Source organism: Phoenix dactylifera, chromosome 1, assembly GCF_051530095.1.
Source record: "Phoenix dactylifera cultivar Ajwa chromosome 1, Ajwa_hap1_PhDact_Kaust_v1.1, whole genome shotgun sequence".
Taxonomy (NCBI): Eukaryota; Viridiplantae; Streptophyta; class Magnoliopsida; order Arecales; family Arecaceae; genus Phoenix; species Phoenix dactylifera.
The window spans coordinates 42797298-42817245 of NC_143190.1; the positions used below are offsets into that span (position 1 = coordinate 42797298).

At 38.0% G+C, this 19948-nt stretch overlaps 1 protein-coding gene across 5 annotated transcripts; it reads left to right on the forward strand.

Annotated features, from left to right (window-relative positions):
• Nucleotides 1-239: 239 nt before the first annotated feature.
• On the forward strand, nt 240-19032 carry LOC103723980 (helicase-like transcription factor CHR28). 5 transcript variants are annotated; one of them, XM_039125737.3, is made up of 12 exons: nt 240-932; nt 4284-4362; nt 4511-5092; nt 5177-6117; nt 8603-8674; nt 8773-8850; nt 8956-9868; nt 12380-12510; nt 12889-13110; nt 17051-17665; nt 17765-17974; nt 18383-19032. In XM_039125737.3, the coding sequence occupies exons 1-12, from the start codon at nt 750-752 to the stop codon at nt 18485-18487; spliced, it is 4131 nt and encodes a 1376-aa protein (XP_038981665.3). In that variant the 5' UTR covers nt 240-749; the 3' UTR covers nt 18488-19032. The 5 variants fall into 5 exon arrangements, with proteins under 5 accessions (XP_038981665.3, XP_088558187.2, XP_038981666.3 ...); XM_088702061.2 differs by having other exon boundaries at nt 412-932; nt 4511-5002; XM_039125738.3 differs by having other exon boundaries at nt 480-932; nt 4275-4362; nt 4511-5002.
• Nucleotides 19033-19948: the final 916 nt, after the last annotated feature.

Sequence of the window (19948 nt, forward strand, 5' to 3'; positions counted from 1 at the left end):
ACCTTTATTTTTATTTTTTTTGAAATCTAAGGATTCAAATGGGGAATGCCATTTGAATTGAGCATGCAACGGTCAGCACTTTCTTCGTAACTAAAGTCCGTAAAGTCAGTAATCACAAGAAGCTACATTTGTAACAAGGCAACGGCCACAATAAAATGCCGCTCAAATCCTCGGCTCTCTGGATTTCAGTTTCGGCGACCCTTTTTTTTTTTGGCCACCGGAATCATGGGTGCGAGAATGAGTAAAAGATGCGTGGCTTTCCGGTATAAACACGGCTCCTCCACGCCCCCGTACTCGTCCTCCGCCCCAGTCGAGATAACGACGACTTGGCTCTTGCGTCCACGCCCGCACTGGATGGAAGTCGATGGTTAATTCTACACAACATCGCACCTCCTCTGCTCTCAAGTGGCCACCCTTTCCTCTTTTGTTTTCCCACAACCTCCCCACTATTTATCCTCCGCCGAAGCCACCTCACTCCCATTCACCCACCTCATTTTCCCCTCTAACTTTCCCACCCCCTTCCATTTCAACCCCTTAATTCTCCTCTCTCTCTCTCTTCCTCTCTCCTCTTCTTGTATTCTTGACGGCCAACGAGAACCCCCTCGGACCCGTGCGGCTGCGCGGCGGACGAATTAGGGCTTGAAGGAAGGGACGGGGCTGGGGCTTCTGGACCCCCCGGTGGGGGGCGGGGCGGGGCGGAGGCCGGCGGAGTCTAGGGTTTCGCTTTCCCATGATCTTGTGCGACGCTGATGGGGGACGCGGTAGAGAATCCGATGGGCGCCTTCTTCTTCGATTCCGATGCCGTGGACGGCAGTTACTCCGATCATCTCTCCTGTACCATCGGCGAGCTGTTCGAGATCCTCGCGGAGCACCCTGGCCCATCGCACGGCTTAGACGAGGACCGCGGTACCTCCTCGAAGGGTCCTTCCTCGGTGAGTACGATCTCTCCTTGTTGATAGTCGATTTGTATGTCTCTGATTTGGAGTCCTTGGGAGTTCAATTCTGGGATTCAGTTTGAATTTTTGATCCAACTGGGGGAAACTGTTTTCTTGGTATCATCGGCTATGTTATCTCTTGCAAGAGAATCCATTTACCATCGTTCCATATTGGGGTTATCTTTATTTTCTCGAGTCTAGACCGGGATCGAGTACATGCTCAGTGTGAAGTAAAAAATAAAAAGAAAAATTCTTGCAAAGGGGTCACCTGCAAAAAGCGCGTGTGGACCTCCCTTTGGTAAGTTCATGCTCTATTCATGATATTGCCATATCTAGACTCAGGGAATTGTAAATCGGTGTTCGCTTCAATGATTTTGTTTCTAAATATCGAGAGGTTTTTTTTCCCTCGTCGAAAAGTATAACAATCTTCTTGATTGACGAACAAGAAAGGGGGTTTTCACATGACTCTTTTTTTAGGGGCTTTGACAATCCTACTTTTTCTTGTTTGATAATGGACTTTAGAAAATATCTTTTCCACTTTTATCCCTCAGAAGACTAAGCTGATGAAACCCTTGCTAGTTATCATGGTTGGATAACGGAGACAAGGCTTTAGATAGGGCTGCTTATGGGCCAACGAGTATGTTGCACATATCCTTTTTGGCATGCCATGATTGTATGACTGCTATGCAACACCTTCAGCACGTAGAAATAGATAGCTTAAGTTGTAAGCTAGTGTTTGCTACACTTTTACATCCTTTAGGGTCGGGGAATTACCTGTTTAAGCAAAGGTTGGCAAAAACTACCGGGTTCATCGAACTTTCTTATTTCTGTCTCCATAGCAGTTACATTTCTCTTGTTCAATATTAAGGGCATCTAGATGTGATTGCGTAAGCAGAGTATATTAAATCATAGAAAAGCTAAAAATACTAGTTGACACAAAGTCAGATAGTGCCGTAAATAAGTGGAAGAGGCAAGAAGGTTCTGAGAAATTGGTGATTAAGGCATACTGTAGGTTGTCTACTAGAATAGTACGTGGAAGATTGGCTCACCAAGAAGGTTTACATGTTATAAATTAAGGAAGATAATGGCGCCTCTAGAGATAAATAAGCTTCGAACACATTTAGAATTATCTAAATCAGAGTTTGAATGAGGAAATGATTGACAGTAATTTATATCCAATTAAAACCTCTTTCGTCGTGATATTCCACACATCAACTGCTGAAGCATTGCTTCAAAGACATGTAATTTGGAGCCGATGCAGTCATAGCACACAATTATGTTTCTTTTAAAGAAAATGTGAAATGTAACTATCTCTTTGATTAAATATTTTTAATTTGAAATTTTGGTTTTGTCCTTTTTCCTTTTCTATTTACACTTTTGAATTTTGAAAGTTGCGATCCTTTTAGTAATTTTTTGGTTGCTAAAAGAAGTTGAGCTTCAATAATGGAAAAAGCTTAGGTGATATTCAGAGAAAATGTGGATTTGGAACCTTCTACTCAAAGTTGCAATGTATGTAAAATCATGGTATTAATATCATACACAGTATAAATATCACAAGGTTGTCAAATTGCCTAGGTGAGGCCAGATGGTGGACTCCTTGTATGGCTTAGACGGACGCTTAGGTGGCTTGACTAATGAGGAAAGCTCTCTAAGCTTTTGTTATTCATACTTTAATCATATACGTAAATAAACATGTCTTCCTTATTCACTATTTTTTCAGGATATGTGCGATCATGAGCCTATTTTTCACACTTAAAAAGTCCAAAGATCAAAATCCACATTGAGGGTCTAGCAAGGTACAAAACATAGCCAAGCAGCTAGCACCTAGCAAGAGGTGGAAGGAGGAGGCAAACAAACTAGAGGCTAGCAAGTAGAACAAAAGGGAAAATTTAGGAAAAAAGAAGAAAAATGGCTGGATGAAGAAGAGATGTGCTGCTCATTGTAGCCATTGCTGCTACTTACGACTGTCAGCTTACCTATCAGCAGCCATTGGTTAGCCCACAGACAATGTTGGGTTGGTTTGGCAGCCTAAGCTACCATCCCTGTGTCCCGCGTGGGGTTTAAATAGAGAAAGAAAATGGAAAAAGAAATCCTTAAAGAGGTAGGACGCAAGTGGGGGCCCAGGCATCCTAGCTAAATTATGTGCCTAGGCTGTCTTTAGCAACACAGAAATATTGTAATCTTTAGTTCCAAATACCTGGAAACTCATGCTAATATCATGATTCTGTGGTACAGCAAAAATCTATGCATTGTTTTGGACCAAGAGCTAATGACTAGTTTTTACATATGGTACAAAAAAAGGGTGGTGATAGTCTTGATCCTGATTATGTGTGTTTGCGTGCAAAACTGGTTCTGGAAATTATTTGTATGATTTTGTTTCTAGTAGTACTTTGACATTGCGATTTTTCTTTTGGGGAAGTTTGTAAAATCAAATGCTGTAAGTTGTAGATTTAATATTTGAACATCCTTTGCAGTTCATATGTAGGGTTCTTTAGTTTTGCATGCTCTTCTCATCACCTTGCATTCCCAATATGATATGTAGGTATAAGTGGGTCAGTTAGGGGTTTATAACCGAAACTAGGTTTAGTATGGGAAACTGGAGCCAACCTTATCATATCAGAGGCTACAAGAAATGGTTCAAATATCAAGGTTTAACTTACAGAAGTTGGATTTTTCCTGAGATTTGATTACTTGGTTCATCTGACTTGTATTTTAGATAGGTCTTACTGGGTTAGGTCTAGACTTGAACTTGACCTGACCCACCTCTTGCCACCACCACCTCCTCTGCCTATCCATGGCAAAATTGTTTACTCTCCCCTACTCTGTTAACTCATTTTCTTGTTCAAAATCATCTGGATAACATTTCTAAATGTGCCAGTCAATATAGATCATTTCTCCTATTATGTTTTTTGTGCAGAAGCAAACGCATCGGGACTGTTGTATAGTGCATCATTTGAATATGCATGAATACGAACTCCAACATACGGAACCCATAAAATTGTAAAAATTTGCAACCAAGAACACCCTGGATTAAAATGCTATCCTAGTATTGTTGGAAGTAAACATTTTGATTCAGCAGATAAAGATTTGAGAGTAGAACCAGGGAAAGTCATCAACTTTATTTCAGTATTCTATTTTAGATAAACTTTTGTCTTTGGGAATTATGAAGTTCTAGTAACTGTTTTTTTGGGTGGGTTGCAGATACACAAGGCCTTTTCCCTAAAACAAAATTGAAATTTGAACTGTGCAATCTTTTTAGGTGTATTTTTACTATACTCTTTCTTGTTTTGGTTTGGCTTGTTTTCTTCACAAGTTTTCTCAGTTCTAAATGCTGAATAGTATCCTCAGGATACTCTAAAAGGTTTGGGTCAAGGCAAACCGTCTCCTGGCCTGCCCTATCCTGAGAAGGCCTTTCAGACTCAAGCAGGTAACTGTGTTGAATCTAACTATTCTTTCTGCCTGCGGTGGAATCTGGCATCTTTATGTTAAATTGTTATTCCTGCTAAAGGATAGGTCATATGCAACACTTAACTCCCGTTGCCACTTTCTCTCTATGTTTGACAAACGTTTTCCAGAATCCACAGCAGTTCTGGAAGACTTCAGTAGAGAACTGGGATCAGCTCAGTGGGATAATTCGAAGTGTATGGAGGCACCTGATTTTAAGCAAGAAACTGGCTCTGAGCTGCTTTTTAAGCCTGAAGGAAGCTTTAACAACTTACTTTCTAGCTGTCATCCACTGTCCGTGAATAATGAGATTAGTCATGCCATACAGCATGCTGACTCTGCCTCAGAGAACTATTGCTATTTTCCTACAAATCTTTCACCTAACCGGTTAAGTGTTTCAACTTCAGACTATAACACTAGTTTGATGGATTTAGATGAGAACTCTTTTGCTAGTTTGATGACAGGAAATTTTGACCACCAACAGTTGCAGAACAATTTATCAAATTGTAATGCCCCTTCTGGTAATGCCGAAGGAGAGGAACTACTTTACTCACCATATGCAGACTTTGGCAATGGTTTCTACTCAGATGATGACGAAGAGAAGGACTTTGAGCAAATGAGAGGTAAAATTTTGTTCCTAACGGGGGCCAAAGAGTCTGAATCTGATGCAGATAACATGCCATATCTTTATATGCTGCAAAATGGTGGAACTGGTGAAATCCTTGTTTCTCAATGAACTTCTTTTTGTGTTTGGAATATTTTGTTGTATCACCAAAATGTTTCTATTCCTATTTCAGATTCATCACGTGCAATGTTGATGGAAAAGCCTGGCTTAGGTGATGCAGTGCATAGTAATATAAATACAGTTGCTGTGCCAGATTCTTCTGTGCTGGAAGGAAGTCTCTGTCCATCATTCTCAATTTATTCGTTTATGGGTTCTGATGCAACTTTACCAGATGCGTTACATGTCGAGTTGCACACTAGTGACACAACTGGTATCATAGGCACTGGAAGAGGGAGCTGTCCACCATTATATCAAGAACAAGCAACAGGTGATGCTAAATATGGTTTAAGTCAGTTCTTTCCAGGTGAATTTTCTCAGCGATTTCCATCACATGAAAAAGAAATAATGGGGCATATAAAGGATAACATCGAAGATCAACTGTTTTCATCTCAGAATTCATGCAGAACTAGCGAGCCAAAGTTGGAACCCTCTGTCATAGAATTAGATGCATCATTGCAAGACACACTATTTGATGAGGACAATCATTTTGAGGATGTGAGTTTCAGGAGTGAATCTAGCACAGATTCTTCTCCACTACCCTCTAGCAGAAACTCAGCCTCTGATAATGTTGGTAGATCTGCTGTTGATACAACAAAGCAGTTGGTGCCTGATTCTAAGATAAATTTGCACAATAAAAAGCAAACAGCTTTCCCAAAGAATGAAAGAGAAGATCAGATGCTAGCATTTTATCACAAACAGCAGGATATTCCCCAAGAAAGTTATAATACTGTCCAAAAGAATCTCTCAAGAAGCAGCATAAGTGTGGATGATGATGCCGAAATATGTATTCTTGATGATATCAGTGATCCTGCCCATCCCCCTGTACAAGCAGTGCATGTAGAGCCTCATCCATTTTCACAGCGATCTGGATTTTCTGATCCTCATCTCCCTTGGTTTGGAGGGATGAGACTTAAGGCAGATGATGAGAGATTAACTTTCCAAATTGCATTACAGGTTTCCAAATATTCTTTTGTTTACTGATAGTGCTATCCTAAAAACTAGCCTGTGGCTTATTTTAAGATATTTAATCGACTTTATTTTAAAAGATGTTCTGTTTTCTTTCTTTTTTTTAAAAAAAATTAAATATCTAGGCACAAATTAATAACTTCATTGTTGCTTCCTTCGGAAAATTTAATCAAAATTATCTGCAAATTTTAGGTGATTTGGTATTATCAGAAATTTAACTGAGATCAAGAATATAATTCCAATTTTATTATAAAAAATATGAGGATATTGGAGGTCTTAAAACATGCTATATATGGAATAATGAAAATTTTAGAAAAGTTTTATGATGTATGTTTGTACAGATTGTGTATACTGACTTGCTTAGTTCTCTAAAGGGCAAATCAATGGATTTGTGAAGTAAAAAAACACAACTAAAGTGATGTGTAAAAATGATCGATTAATTAGAAAAAAAATGCTGGAACATGAACTTGTGTAGTAATTAAATGTCTTAGGTTTATTTTGGCTTTTTTGGTCTAAATCTGTGCACGTTTTTTTGGAAACTGATTTCATATGATGTAACTGTAAAAAAGATGAAGTAGATATTTACTTGTTTCAACCAGGCTTTTTTCAGCTTTACATGCTGAACAACCACAATATTTTTGGACAGAAAAATCATTTTTGATGGAATCTTAAAACTTTGCCGAATCTTGATTGTCCTCTTCACGGGGTCCTTATTTTTCACTTTGAATTGTCATAACCAAAAAAAATGTAGCTTTGCTCCAAGGCTTTGGATTGACTTTATGAATGTCTCCGCACCATTTATTAGTTCAATGCATGCTTTTCCAAATCCATTTTCACAACTTATTATGTCAGTTTATTGTTTTCCCGTCTTGTGTCCTGTATCTTCAACATAGAATCAATGACCTCTCCATTTTTGGGCCTTCTCAAAATTTTTTCTACACTTTCCAATACCATTTCTCTGTCTCTGTCATTTTGTCCTTAAGAGATGTAATATGAGTGCCTTTTTTCAATATGCTGATTCCTTACAGAGATCTCTAAGGTTTGCAACATATCTATCATATTTGTGCATTCTCATCCCTAAAATATTCTTTTGCTTGTGATGCATTTGTTGATCAGAAACAACCGAAAACAACTCTTCACCCAACTCTCTGTCAGATATGTCTCTTCACTTTATCCACCTAACTCTAATTCTCTCAGACCTGTTTTCATTTATCTCTTTGTTTTTACTATATTATACTCAATTTGGTTAAGTTAATTAGATTATGGTCTTCTTTTGCTGTCAATTATGAAGAGGACCTATTTTCAATTTTCAATCCTACTACAAGTGCACTTTGTATACATATGTTCATCTATTGATTTTTTGACCCTTATTCTTTGTGAATTCTATGTGCTTCAATTTGTAAATTTACTTTGCCCTCATCTCATTAATCATTAAATCATCTATTTATTAAAATTGACCAAGCTTTCCTTTTTGTAATCTTCCATTATTATTAATAGATATGTGGAAAATTGATCGAAATTTTTTGGTGTATTTCAAGGAAGACCAGAAAACCTATTTAATCGATAGGAATATGTCAGTGTAATCTGACCCTGTGCATGTGTCTTAATTTTTTGTGTTTATATTTTATTATGCTCTATAGCACAAGCTTGTGCCAAAAATGATTGATTATGTTAGTTGTATCTTCAGGAATCTTTATTATGGAACATGATATAATTTTCAGTGGCATCTCTTTTATAGTTGCTTGTTCTATGGTTATCTGGTCATTTACTTTCAAATAGCATACTATATATGAGCTGTTAATACCTTTCCCCTTGATGGCTTGATATGAAAATATCAGCCCATGGTGATACAAATTATTAATTGGACTCTCATTGAGGTTATCGTACTTGCAACAGACAATCAAGTACTTGTGGTTAATGCCATTTCTTCTTGCCAGATGACTTGGATTTTATATTTCTAGTACTTCAGGTCTCAGCTGGATCTCATTTTAATGGACTCAGAAAGAGAAGGATTTAGGAGCAATTTTTTAATTCCTACATTAAATGCTAAAATGCTCAATTTTTCAGTTACTAATGGTTGATGGAACATTCGCTTTTTCAAATTGAAGGGGAATGGATGTGGAACATACATGTGTCCTTATGACTGGAAAATGGAAAAACTTTGTTCAGTTGGTTGCTGCTGTTAGAAAAGAAATGATTAGATCAAATTTGGTGATACTTTGTTTGAGCCGTATCATCATCTTATATTTTTAAAACTGAGGGATTTTTTATTATCATCCTGCACCAATTTTCTCATTTTCCCATCTGTGCCATTTAATGGTACTTGTAATCCAGACCACTCTACTATTCTTCTTGTTTGTTGTGTTTAAGAATGCAGATTTTTATTTCTTTCTCATACCTTTGTTTTAGTCTCTACTATGGTATCTTTTGATTCATACAGTCATGATGAAACTGGAGTTTAGTTATCTGACAGGATCTTTCTCAGCCGAAATCTGAAGCTAGCCCACCTGAAGGAGTTTTAGCTGTTCCTCTCTTGAGGCACCAGGTCTGGGTTGGGTTGCTTTGTTAGTTCCATTAATTCTTAAGTTAACTTATTGGTGTTATCCTTTCCTTGTATTTGACTAAGGCAACATTCTTGGACAGCGTATAGCTTTGTCATGGATGGTTCAAAAGGAGACCACTAGTCTGCACTGCTCTGGGGGGATTCTTGCAGATGACCAGGTTTTGCTCAATAGTTTATTTTTTGGGAAGATTTGCTTCATTGTTTTGTATAATCATATTGGGGAACTTCATATAGACTTCATCGGCTTGCTGTCTATCTTACAGGGATTGGGTAAAACAATATCTGCTATAGCACTTATCTTGATGGAAAGATCTCCATCATCCAGATCTTGTTCCACAACAGATAAACAAAATGAATTTGAAGCTTTGAATCTGGATGATGATACTGGTGATGACGATGATGTCTCTGAGCATAATATTATCAAGCAGCCTCGCAGTTCAAGTTCTGTGGTGATTAGTAAGCCAGTGAAAATAGAGAACTCTGTGCTGGTGATGAAGAGCAGGCCATCAGCTGGAACTTTGATTGTTTGCCCTACAAGTGTTCTTCGACAATGGGCTGAAGAATTGCAAAACAAAGTCACCAGCAAAGCGAATTTATCATTTCTTGTATATCATGGAAGTAATCGTACAAAAGATCCCAATGAACTCACCAAGTATGATGTTGTTCTCACAACATATGCTATTGTAAGCATGGAGGTCCCAAAGCAGCCACTTGTTGATAAAGATGAGGAGGAGAAAGGAAAGCCTGACGCGTCAGCCGTGTCCACAGGTCCTACAACCAGTAAAAAGAGGAAAAGTTCTAGTTCCAATATGAAAAATCTGAAGGATGGTATCACAACGGACAGTCCGTTGCTTGAGTCTTGTGCCAGACCTCTTGCAAGAGTTGGGTGGTTCAGAGTTATACTGGATGAAGCTCAAAGCATCAAGAACCACAGAACTCAAGTTGCCGGGGCATGTTGGGGTCTGCGAGCCAAAAGAAGGTGGTGTTTGTCTGGGACGCCCATCCAGAATGCAGTGGATGATCTTTATAGCTATTTCAGATTTCTCAGATATGATCCATATGCTGTTTATAAGTCATTCTGCTCCACAATAAAGATGCCAATTAGTAAAAATCCAGCTAATGGGTACAAAAAGCTCCAAGCTGTTCTGAAGACAATAATGCTGCGCCGCACTAAAGGTGAACTCAGGAAAGCATATTTCCTGGTCTATATGGGCTGGTATTTTTCATGGATAATACATTCCTTTTGACCTTCAAATGAAATATCAAATCTTTGAGCAACTTCAATTCTATGATCTACTTAGAGCTTTCATCCCTGAATCTTAATAGCTTTATACTTATGAGGAAGAAGCTTCCTATCATCCTTCATTTCCCTGCTCCAGTCCCCACACTGTAATTGGTGGACTGGTACACGGGGCCTGCCTGTCACCCATGTGACTTTTTGTACTGCACCAATCCCTTACTGCCGCAGGGGACTGGTGCTGCAAGCAGGGAAATGAGTGGTGCTGTTAAACAGCTCAACTTATATTTCTTGCAATCTTGACTATTAGCACTTGCTCATTTATGGCCCACTTTGACGAACTCTTCTTATATCCATTTTCACATTCTTGAGAAACCATGGGATGTACCCCTTTCTAGTCTCTTCATGTTCGAATTTGAATTGGACTACTGCAGGATGTCGTGCATGGGGAAATCCTTGTAAATATCTTTATTATCAACCATACAACTTTTTATTTGTCCGCATTCATGGTGCTTTACTGTTTGATCTGAATCAAAAATGATATAATCAACTATTAAATTTCTACACAAGTCAAAAAGTGTATGAGATGAATATGCTGGTAACTTTCTTTTGTTTACCTGCTGGATGCTCACTTGCTTGGTGTAATAGTGTAAAACATTCAGGTTGACAGCTTTTGATGTGGATGATGATTAAAATATTGACGGGGAAGCCCAAAAGGGCGATTGATGAAGAGTTAGGCCTAGGAATGCATCTGGTTGCATGCGAATGACATGGCTCCTGTTCTCAATATTGCAAATTTATGCAAGTTTCTTTAATTATGGGATCATGTATTATATTGTTAAAAAGAAAAGATAACACTTTCCTTTCTCAAGCATCCTTCTATCTTTTCTTAATTTTGGTAAATCTGGTCATTGTTTAATTTTTTGTCAACTCACAAACTTCTTAGAACCAAGTGGTTTGAATTTCCAGAGTATCTCAGAGAAAGTGTGATATCCTTTCGAATCTCTGGAAGCAACTCAAAAGTTTGTCCTCCTTTTTCACAAATAATAAAATTTATTCAGTTGCTTCATGAGCCAACATGCCCTGACTAATTAATTCTGCTATATGAATGCTACCCTATTGTCGTTTTAAATCCATTTATGTTTGTTTAAAATCCCTTCCCACTACTTCCATTGAATTCTTTTCATATTCCTTCTTCTTTGCCAGCTTTAATCTTCATTTATAAACTTCACTTTGCTAGCAATACTTACTTCCAAACATAGTTATTGAAATCTATTGCTGTCTCATGCATCCAAGAATGGATGTAGCAACACACTCCCATAAACATGTATTACTCTGAGCTTCTAATAGATATAGAGTTACTCTGCTTTGGCTTCTTGTGAAGATTCCTTTTTCTAGTAAACGTCCATTAAGCCCCTCTTTGGCCTCAGGGTTTGTCTTACATTTTAAAAAGTTAACCCTAGGGATATAATATATTAGCACCAGTATTAAACTTTCTCCACTCGATATTTATTCTATCTTTCATAATTCCCCCATCTCTTCCTTACCCTAATTATGTTTTAATTTTTATTGTTTCTTCAATGCCTCGTGTTTTAATTTATACAACATAGTTATTCCTATGAATTCTTGTCACCATTTTGGTTGAGGTGTTTGTCTGTCACAAAGGTGCATCATTTTGTTTACCATGCAATAGTCCTATATGAGACATTCTTGTTTATGCCCATTTATCTATTTGCTGAGATTTCTTGTCTGTATCTTTCAATTGCATCTCCAAACGATTTTTGACCAATTTGGTTTTCATGAATTTTATTTTGGTATAAATTTTGATTTGATTGTTATACCGAAAAGCTACCTTTTGTAATCCCAATATAATACTCAACCTTGTATACTCTATCGGCCAACACTGCACTATCTGCGAATAGCATGTGCTGAAGATCAGTTCTAAGTCCTTGACTTTTTTTGAGCGTGCCACATGTTGATTTAGGTGTCTAATTGGTGCATTAGTATGACCTTCCATGTACTGCAAATTGTTGATTAGAGCTACTATATCTTTGTCATCGTTTACCAAAGTAGTGTATCAAATACATTTCGTGAAACGTGAGCGGTCATGTATATCCAAATATTTTTCATAAGAGCCTACATTTATTTAGTTCTGGTCTTTTTCTAAGGAGAAGCTCTTATATGGCTTTTTGATATCATTACAACTTAATGAATATATAGATAGCCGCCATCATACCCACAGAAAGATTAGGTGTATCTGTCCCATTTATAATATCCTTCTTGCTTCATAAAGTTGTTAACTTTCATATGAAGCTTACTCTCCATTCCTTTGTGTAAGTGGTTGAATCTTTTTTTTTTTTTATGTATTTGGTGTCAAAGGAGTATTTTTTGGATTTGCTTTTTGTTTCATATTCTGCAACTTCTTTTAACTTCAGTAAATTCTTTGATAGGCACACTTATTGATGGAAAACCAATTATTATCTTGCCTCCAAAGACGGTCAATTTAAAGAAGGTGGCTTTCTCAAAGGAGGAACGGGCCATTTATTCTGCTTTAGAAGCTGAATCTCGGGAACAATTCAAGGTGGCCAACGTTTTCTGAACATATATTGAACTGAGTTTTAATCTATGCCTGGTCATGGATGGTTACATATAATTGATCTAGGATTTGGATAGTCTTGACTACTGCTAATGTTGATTGTGCAAACAGAAAGCAAGGCTCTTGAACTCTAGGTTTATTTTATTCATATACTTTTATGCAATTTGTCATGAAGAGTTTTTATACTCTGCCTTGCGCATTTATTCTATGTCTTGGGTCAAATCTTTTATTTTCTGTGCCCAATTTCATTGTTATCAAAGTTTTGTAACTTTTAGCCTTCATGTACCAACGGTCTAGTTTATGTATAAATTTGTAATACTGAATTTGAATTTTCTCGAGACTTAAATATTTTTTGTTGCTTAGGTATATGCAGCAGCTGGGACTGTTAAGCAAAATTATGTGAATATTTTATTTATGCTCTTGCGGCTTCGGCAGGCTTGTGATCATCCTCTTTTGGTAAAAGGATATGATTTTGACTCTATCTGGAGGTCTTCTATGGAGATGGCAAAAAAACTTCCCCGAGAGAAAATAGAAAATCTCTTGAAATGTTTAGAAACTTGTTTGACAATCTGTACAATCTGCAATGTAAGTGTTAGTTAATCTCGCAAGATGCTTTTCTTTTGCTGAATGCTCTTTCCATGGTTTTTTTTAATTTTTAGTATTGATCCATGTAAGACATGCATTATTTTAAATTTCCTAATGGAAAAAGCATGTATGCATGTGCATAAATACATGCATGCGTGCGTTCTTTCTACTTATCTTTGACTTGATAATAGTTTCAAGGAAACTGTTCCATTGTTGCTTGGATTTTTTATCCAGCACAGGGATAGTACTGAACTTCAGTTATAGCTGATCAAGCTTTTTGTTAATTATTTTTTTGGTCCACTTATTTAAAACTAATCGATGAATGGAAATTTTGTGCTTGAAATGGGTGCAACTCTGGTTGAGTTATTTCAAATGTGATCTGACTCAGTTCTCCAATTCATTGCGCAGTCGAATCTATGAACTTGGACTGGGTTTAGACTAGCAAATCAAGGATATAATGAACTTCAATTGGGCTTGGGTAGCACACACCAACACAATAACAAGTTGTAAATTTTAGGTTGAGATGCCATGATTTAATTAGATTAAAAGCTTTATCATGGTCTCACACTCCCACTCTTTGTTTAGCTCTAGATATGGCTTCAGTTGGGTTAATCCAAACATCTGGCTGCACTTGGTATGTGGTTGAATTTGGCACATGAAGGACTCAAATTATATTGGAGCTTTTTGTGAATGCCAATCACATTAAGTTGGTTTTGGTTTAGGTCAAGTTGGATAACTTGATCCAACTAGGAAAAATCTCATGATGAGCTAACTAAGGGTGGCAGAATCGGTACCGACAAGCATGTTGGCTAGTGACCGGTACAGTATGGTACCGTTGCATGCCGTATCGAACCACGGCGTATTGGAACCATGGGGAGGGAGAGAGAGAGGGTCGGAGAGCAAAGGGAGGGGGGGGAGGAGAGAGAGAGGAGGGGCTCACCTGGAGGTGCGAATCGATTCGTAGAGAAGCCGGAGAGATGCCTGGAGGTGTGGGTCCACCGACCTACCACCATTGGTCGGTCTTAGGTTTGGCGGCCGTAGCTAGGGAACGATGGGGAGCAGGAGAAAGGTTGGAAGGAGATGAGCATTGACTGAGGCGAGTGGAGGCGGGAGAGAGGTGAGGTTTTGGAGGGGGGGGGAGAGGGGTCAGAGGAGGGGTTTCGAGGACCGCCAGGGGGGTGATCACGATCCGAGAGGCGATGGGGTGGCCTATTTAATCGAATAGGCTTGGGCTTCTCTTGGACCGAGAGGGGGTTTTTGGTGAGGGTTCAGCTTGTTTACTAAGCTGGCAGGGTGGAACCGCTTTGGTTCCTCGTCGGTTCGGTTCAGTACGCCCTAAATCGGGCGGTTCGATGTGGTATGGCCAACCTTGGAACTAACCTTAGTTAATATAAAATGACAAATATAAATAATCTTCTGACATCTGATAGCCTCAGCGATTCACTGTTAGTACTTTCAAAGTTTTGGAAACCTCTTTTATAGGTGTTTGGGTGAATGGTTTAAATCATTTACTCTCAAAGCTCTCAATTCATAATCTAAATCATGTAGCTCATAGATTGACTAGATTTAATCTAACTTAACCCAAACCATTATTGGGTTCAATAATAGAGTGCTGGTAAGGTGTGTATTAGGGGGATTAGCTTAGGTAGGGTTGGGTATGATATAAGTTGGTACTTCAGCTAATTTATGTGAGCCAACTTGGAGGTGCACTAGTTGTTCGTTCTAAGTGTTCATGATTCATAGAGGTTCTCTTTATATTCTTGTGTTTATATGTGTGTATGTGTGTGTGTGTGTGTGTGTGTGTATGTGTGTGTGTGTCTGGATACATGTACATATATGCGTGGCTTTGTTTTTGTGTACAAACATGGCACGCATGCGTGCGCGAGAGAGATTTTTTGCAAAGTCAAGATGTTTGAGAATACATGCTCTTACTTGGTTCCATAATGTGAGTCATGATGAGGAATATCTTTTTAATTTTATGTTAGGGTTGTATGTGTAGATAGCGAGAATGACATGCTTGTTCTCAAAGGAATTTAAAGGAAATGATGGGGAGAGAAAGCTAGTAGAAAGAACATTGAATGCAGTTGTTAAATTTCCTCCACTTGAGGTAGCATTGTATCAAGTTGAAGTCAACATGGTGAAAATGCATTCACAAGATATTTGCTCTTAGACTTGCAACAAAGTTTTTCCATCGCTATAAGTTTCTAATTCTTGATAAAGATAGTCCCTATTTAGTAGAGCTTTTGGTGGGCCCGAAAGCACTTTTTGGCTCTCCAAAAGTACTTTTGGATGGAATAGGGGTGTTTGGTAAAAAAATTGGAAAGCTGTTTTAGTTTTGCCAGAAAGCTTTCGGCAAAAAAATTGGTGGGTTGAAAACGTTTATTTGGAAAAAGTTCCAAAATGGAGCTTTTTCAGAAAAGTGCTTTTAGCACGCGTCGGAAAGTTGTTTTAGATTTATAATTTTTTTAGACCAAAATATTCACGATAAAATCATATAATTACAGAAAGTGCTCCTTTATATCATAATGCACGAAGAAAAAAATCTGCAGGAGCCCCAACAAACAAGGAATCCTAATCGGCCTGGGCTTTATCCCTTGCCACGTGATTAAGGTATTATTTTTTTTCTTTATTTATTTATCCATCATTTTGAACAAGAAAAGCTTTGGAAAGAAAAGAATTGTAAAATGTCACATTTGCAAGTATGATTGTGTGTCCATATTTTTTTCAAAAATTAGTTCCTAAAAATATTATATTAATAAAATATTAATAAATAATGATAGTAATTATAATATTTTATATCAAAATATTGTATTATACTATAAATATAATATTATATTACATTATGCCATAATACATTGATATGTTATGTTATATAATATCGAATTATGTTTTATTATTATGCTATAATATGCAATATTATATTAACTATATTAGAATAATATTATATTATATTACAATAATATTATACTATATCATATTTTTTATACATTAATACATATATTTTATTATGATCTATTGTATAATACTATGCTATGTCCTTTATGGTCATTTTGTCATACCAAAAGTACTTTCTCAGTTTGTTAGCTAAACACTTATTAAAGTTTCACAACACTTTATAAATGTAGTTACCAAATAATAAAAAGCTTTTTATAAAAGCTCCATTTTAAAAAGCTTTATTTCTAAAAGCTCTACTGCCAACAGCCTTGTTCGCTCATAAGGCGATTGGACACTTGAAAAATTTGTTGACCAGTAAAATTTTAGAAATTTTTAGGAAATACGGATCATGTGATTCTATGAATGATAGACATCAAAGCAAGTAAATTCTATATATTTGCTGAAGTTTTGCTTGAAGATGCGGGAGGAATGTAATATCCCTTGGAAAAAAAAATGACACTCTTTAGTATCTCCTAGCAATTGTTGTTTGGAACAAGGCTCGCCATACCAGTGCATATGGCCCTGTACTGGGCAATACAATATGATACTGGTGCTGAACGAAGGCTTGGTCACACCGAACTGACGTTTGTACTGGGCCTACTGACACTACACCAGCATGGTAGGGCTAAGGGGTCTGGTTTTGAGACAGTGAACCTTGGTTTTGAATGTGCTTATTTTGATATGTCTAAGACTAACAACAACATAATATTATCTTGGCCTGCTCCCCTCTCCCCACGTTCCCTTCTCTCTCTCTCACTCTGCTGATTAGAGTTTATTTTGTCATCTAAGCCTGTATGTTCTGCCTTTTGCAAGTGTTTCTTCCTTATCCAGCGATTTTGTTTCTGTGCTATTTTTTACTCGTCTCAAATTCTTTAAATTATTATCTTGTCACCACCTTTAAAAATCTGTTCTTGTTGATGTTTTGCTTGGAAGATTGATGGTCTTGGTAATGGAATGCAAATATATTCTTTGTCCATTTTTTTTTAAATGCTTCCAATATCTGCAGGATCCACCTGAAGATGCTGTTGTTACTATCTGTGGGCATGCTTTCTGCAAGCAGTGCATCTGTGAGCATCTTACGGGGGATGATAATATCTGCCCCTTGGCCCACTGCAATGTCCGACTTAATGTTGCTTCAGTATTTTCAAAAGGGACATTAAGAAGCTCTCTATGTGATCAACCTGGCGATACATGTTGCTCCAGTGATTCTGGTCCTGAATTGGTAGATGCAACTAAGCTGTGTGGGAATCGTTCACAGTCTGGTTCTTCTAAAATAAAAGCTGCTCTTGAGATTTTACAATCACTGCCGAAATCTGAGCATTCCTCCTCAAATAGTAATTTCAACAACTCTAGTCATGCAGCCACTGGTTCTGTACAAAATGCAGATAATACTGTTCCAATGAGTCTTATTGGTACAAATGATAGAAGACATTCTGACTCAATCGAAGGTTTGCTTGGTCAAATAACAGAAAAGGCCATTGTTTTCTCTCAGTGGACTAGAATGCTGGATTTGTTGGAAATTCCACTAAAAGATTCCTGTATACAGTACAGGAGACTTGATGGGACAATGTCTGTTGCTGCTAGGGAGAAAGCTGTGAAAGATTTTAACACTATCCCAGAGGTTTGCCTGTGAAATATGTCCACTTAATAGAATTTCTCTATCTGAATCTAAATTCTGATTTGTGCCATGCGCTTTTCCATCTAATTTATTACTTTACAGGTAACTGTGATGATCATGTCTTTGAAAGCGGCAAGTCTTGGACTGAACATGGTGGCAGCTTGCCATGTGCTACTCCTAGATCTATGGTGGAATCCTACAACTGAAGACCAGGCAATTGATAGAGCGCATCGAATTGGCCAGACACGTCCTGTTACCGTGTCTCGCTTAACGGTGAATGACACAGTTGAGGATCGCATCTTAGCTCTCCAGGTATCTCCTGCATGTTTCACATCTTTCTTTACCTTTTCTTTCCTATTCTGTTTTGTGGAATATGTGATGAGGCCAACCAGGTTGATGAAAATGCTTAATCACTAGCATGGAATACTGAAGGCAGTGCTCTATATTTGAGTGCAGCTAACATTGATTATCACTATCACAACCCAATCCATGTTGTCATACTAATGATACTAGCATTTTTTGGAGGTATGCCATTTGTTTTTTAGTTGTTTGTTGATATGGCTACCATTTTGAACGTACAATATTTGATCAGGCCAACAATATTTGATCAGGCCAACAGACCCAATTTCTGCAGGAATCTTCAAATATGGCCCTTAATAGCTTCTTTACTCCATTCTATTTTTATGGTGGTAATCACGTGTAAATCAATTTTTTTTCTAGGAAAAAAAGAGGGAAATGGTGGCTTCTGCATTTGGAGAAGATAAATCGGGTTCCCGCCAGACTCGTCTGACAGTAGAAGATCTGAATTATCTGTTCAATGTGTAGCCCTTCATTCTTTTCCATACAGTTTTGCTCCTTGCTGACTTATTAGGCCTTTAACAGTCAACCCTTTAGCGCTTGGAATCTGTGTGATTGGTACCGAGGTGGCATCTTAGAAGGTGCTTAGCTAATCATGGAGGGGTTTCGGCCTTAAATTTATTTGTTATATTTCTATTCAGAAGGTTTTCCAGAAGGCCATCTTATTTTCAGTTTCTCATTGGAGTTGAGGCGCTGTTGTTTGGCTGACACTGGGAATGCATCGAAGAGGAAGGGCATTCACCAGCAGCATCGGTGAATACCCGTTGTAGACTATGCACAGTTTTCCTTTTTCTTTTACTTGGTGGCTGAGAATACCATCTTGTCAGCATTTGGATTTCAGTAGGTTTACAGGAAAGGATAGAACAAAGGATGTCAAATTCAATTGAACCGGTCTTTGTTATTATTTGTAAATCTTTGAATGTGGTAACATCTGAGTATTGTTTGGTTGGCATGTTTTGTGTCATGTAAGTATCTAGAGATTTTATAATAAAGATTTTATTGTTTCTTTCGCATTTTATGTGTATCAATTGAGTCCTTTGAATTTACCTATTTGAATTTGGGTGAGGTTCTACGCTCCTCTCAAATTAGTACTTCGTATCTGTGCAATATGATGACCCTATTAAATTTTACTGTAGCATCCCAAGTCAAGTAAGTTAAATTTGGGTGAGGGACATATTTTGGGCAGTTGAGTTCTTTGGAGCTTAGCCCAAGCTCAGCCAAACCGAAGGCAGCCCCGGCAGGTGCAACCTCAACGCGCCCATCATCCTGCTGGATGGCTAGCATTTCAGCCCTTTTTATGCCCATGGAGATTCACCATTGGTCGCTATTCAAATTCAAATGCCCGTCATGTGCGCAAGCCATATCAGCCGACCGCGTGCATGGACCACTCCATTCAAGGGCGACAATCATGGGCATCATTCAAATTCAAATGCCCGCCACACGCACAAGTGCATGGACCACTCCATTTAAAGGTGATAATCATGGGCACCATTCAAATTCAAATGGCTGCCATGCGTACAAGCTACGTCATCAACCACGCACATGGACCACTCCATTCAAGGGCAACAATCATGGGCGCTCAAAATTGCAGCCTTGATGTGTGCCGGATGGAGCACTTCGGAGGGGCCAAGTGTCATCCAACAAGGACTCTTCATGAGGGCGTGATTCAAGGCTACATCATTTGAATTTATGCCCTTTCTGTTTAAATGTTTGAATTTGAATTTCGAATTAAGAGATAGAATAGGGCTAGTGAGGATATCTTTAAGCATTTATATTTCCACCTTAGAGTGTATCGGCTTTTTGGCTTGGGAGGCCTTTGTGCCTATGTATTTCAGCCTTAGATTGGTCTAAGGCTTGGGCTAGTGTGGGATAAACCAATCCTGGGCTAGTGTCGGAATAAATCAATCCCCCACTAGATTGTTCTTGTTT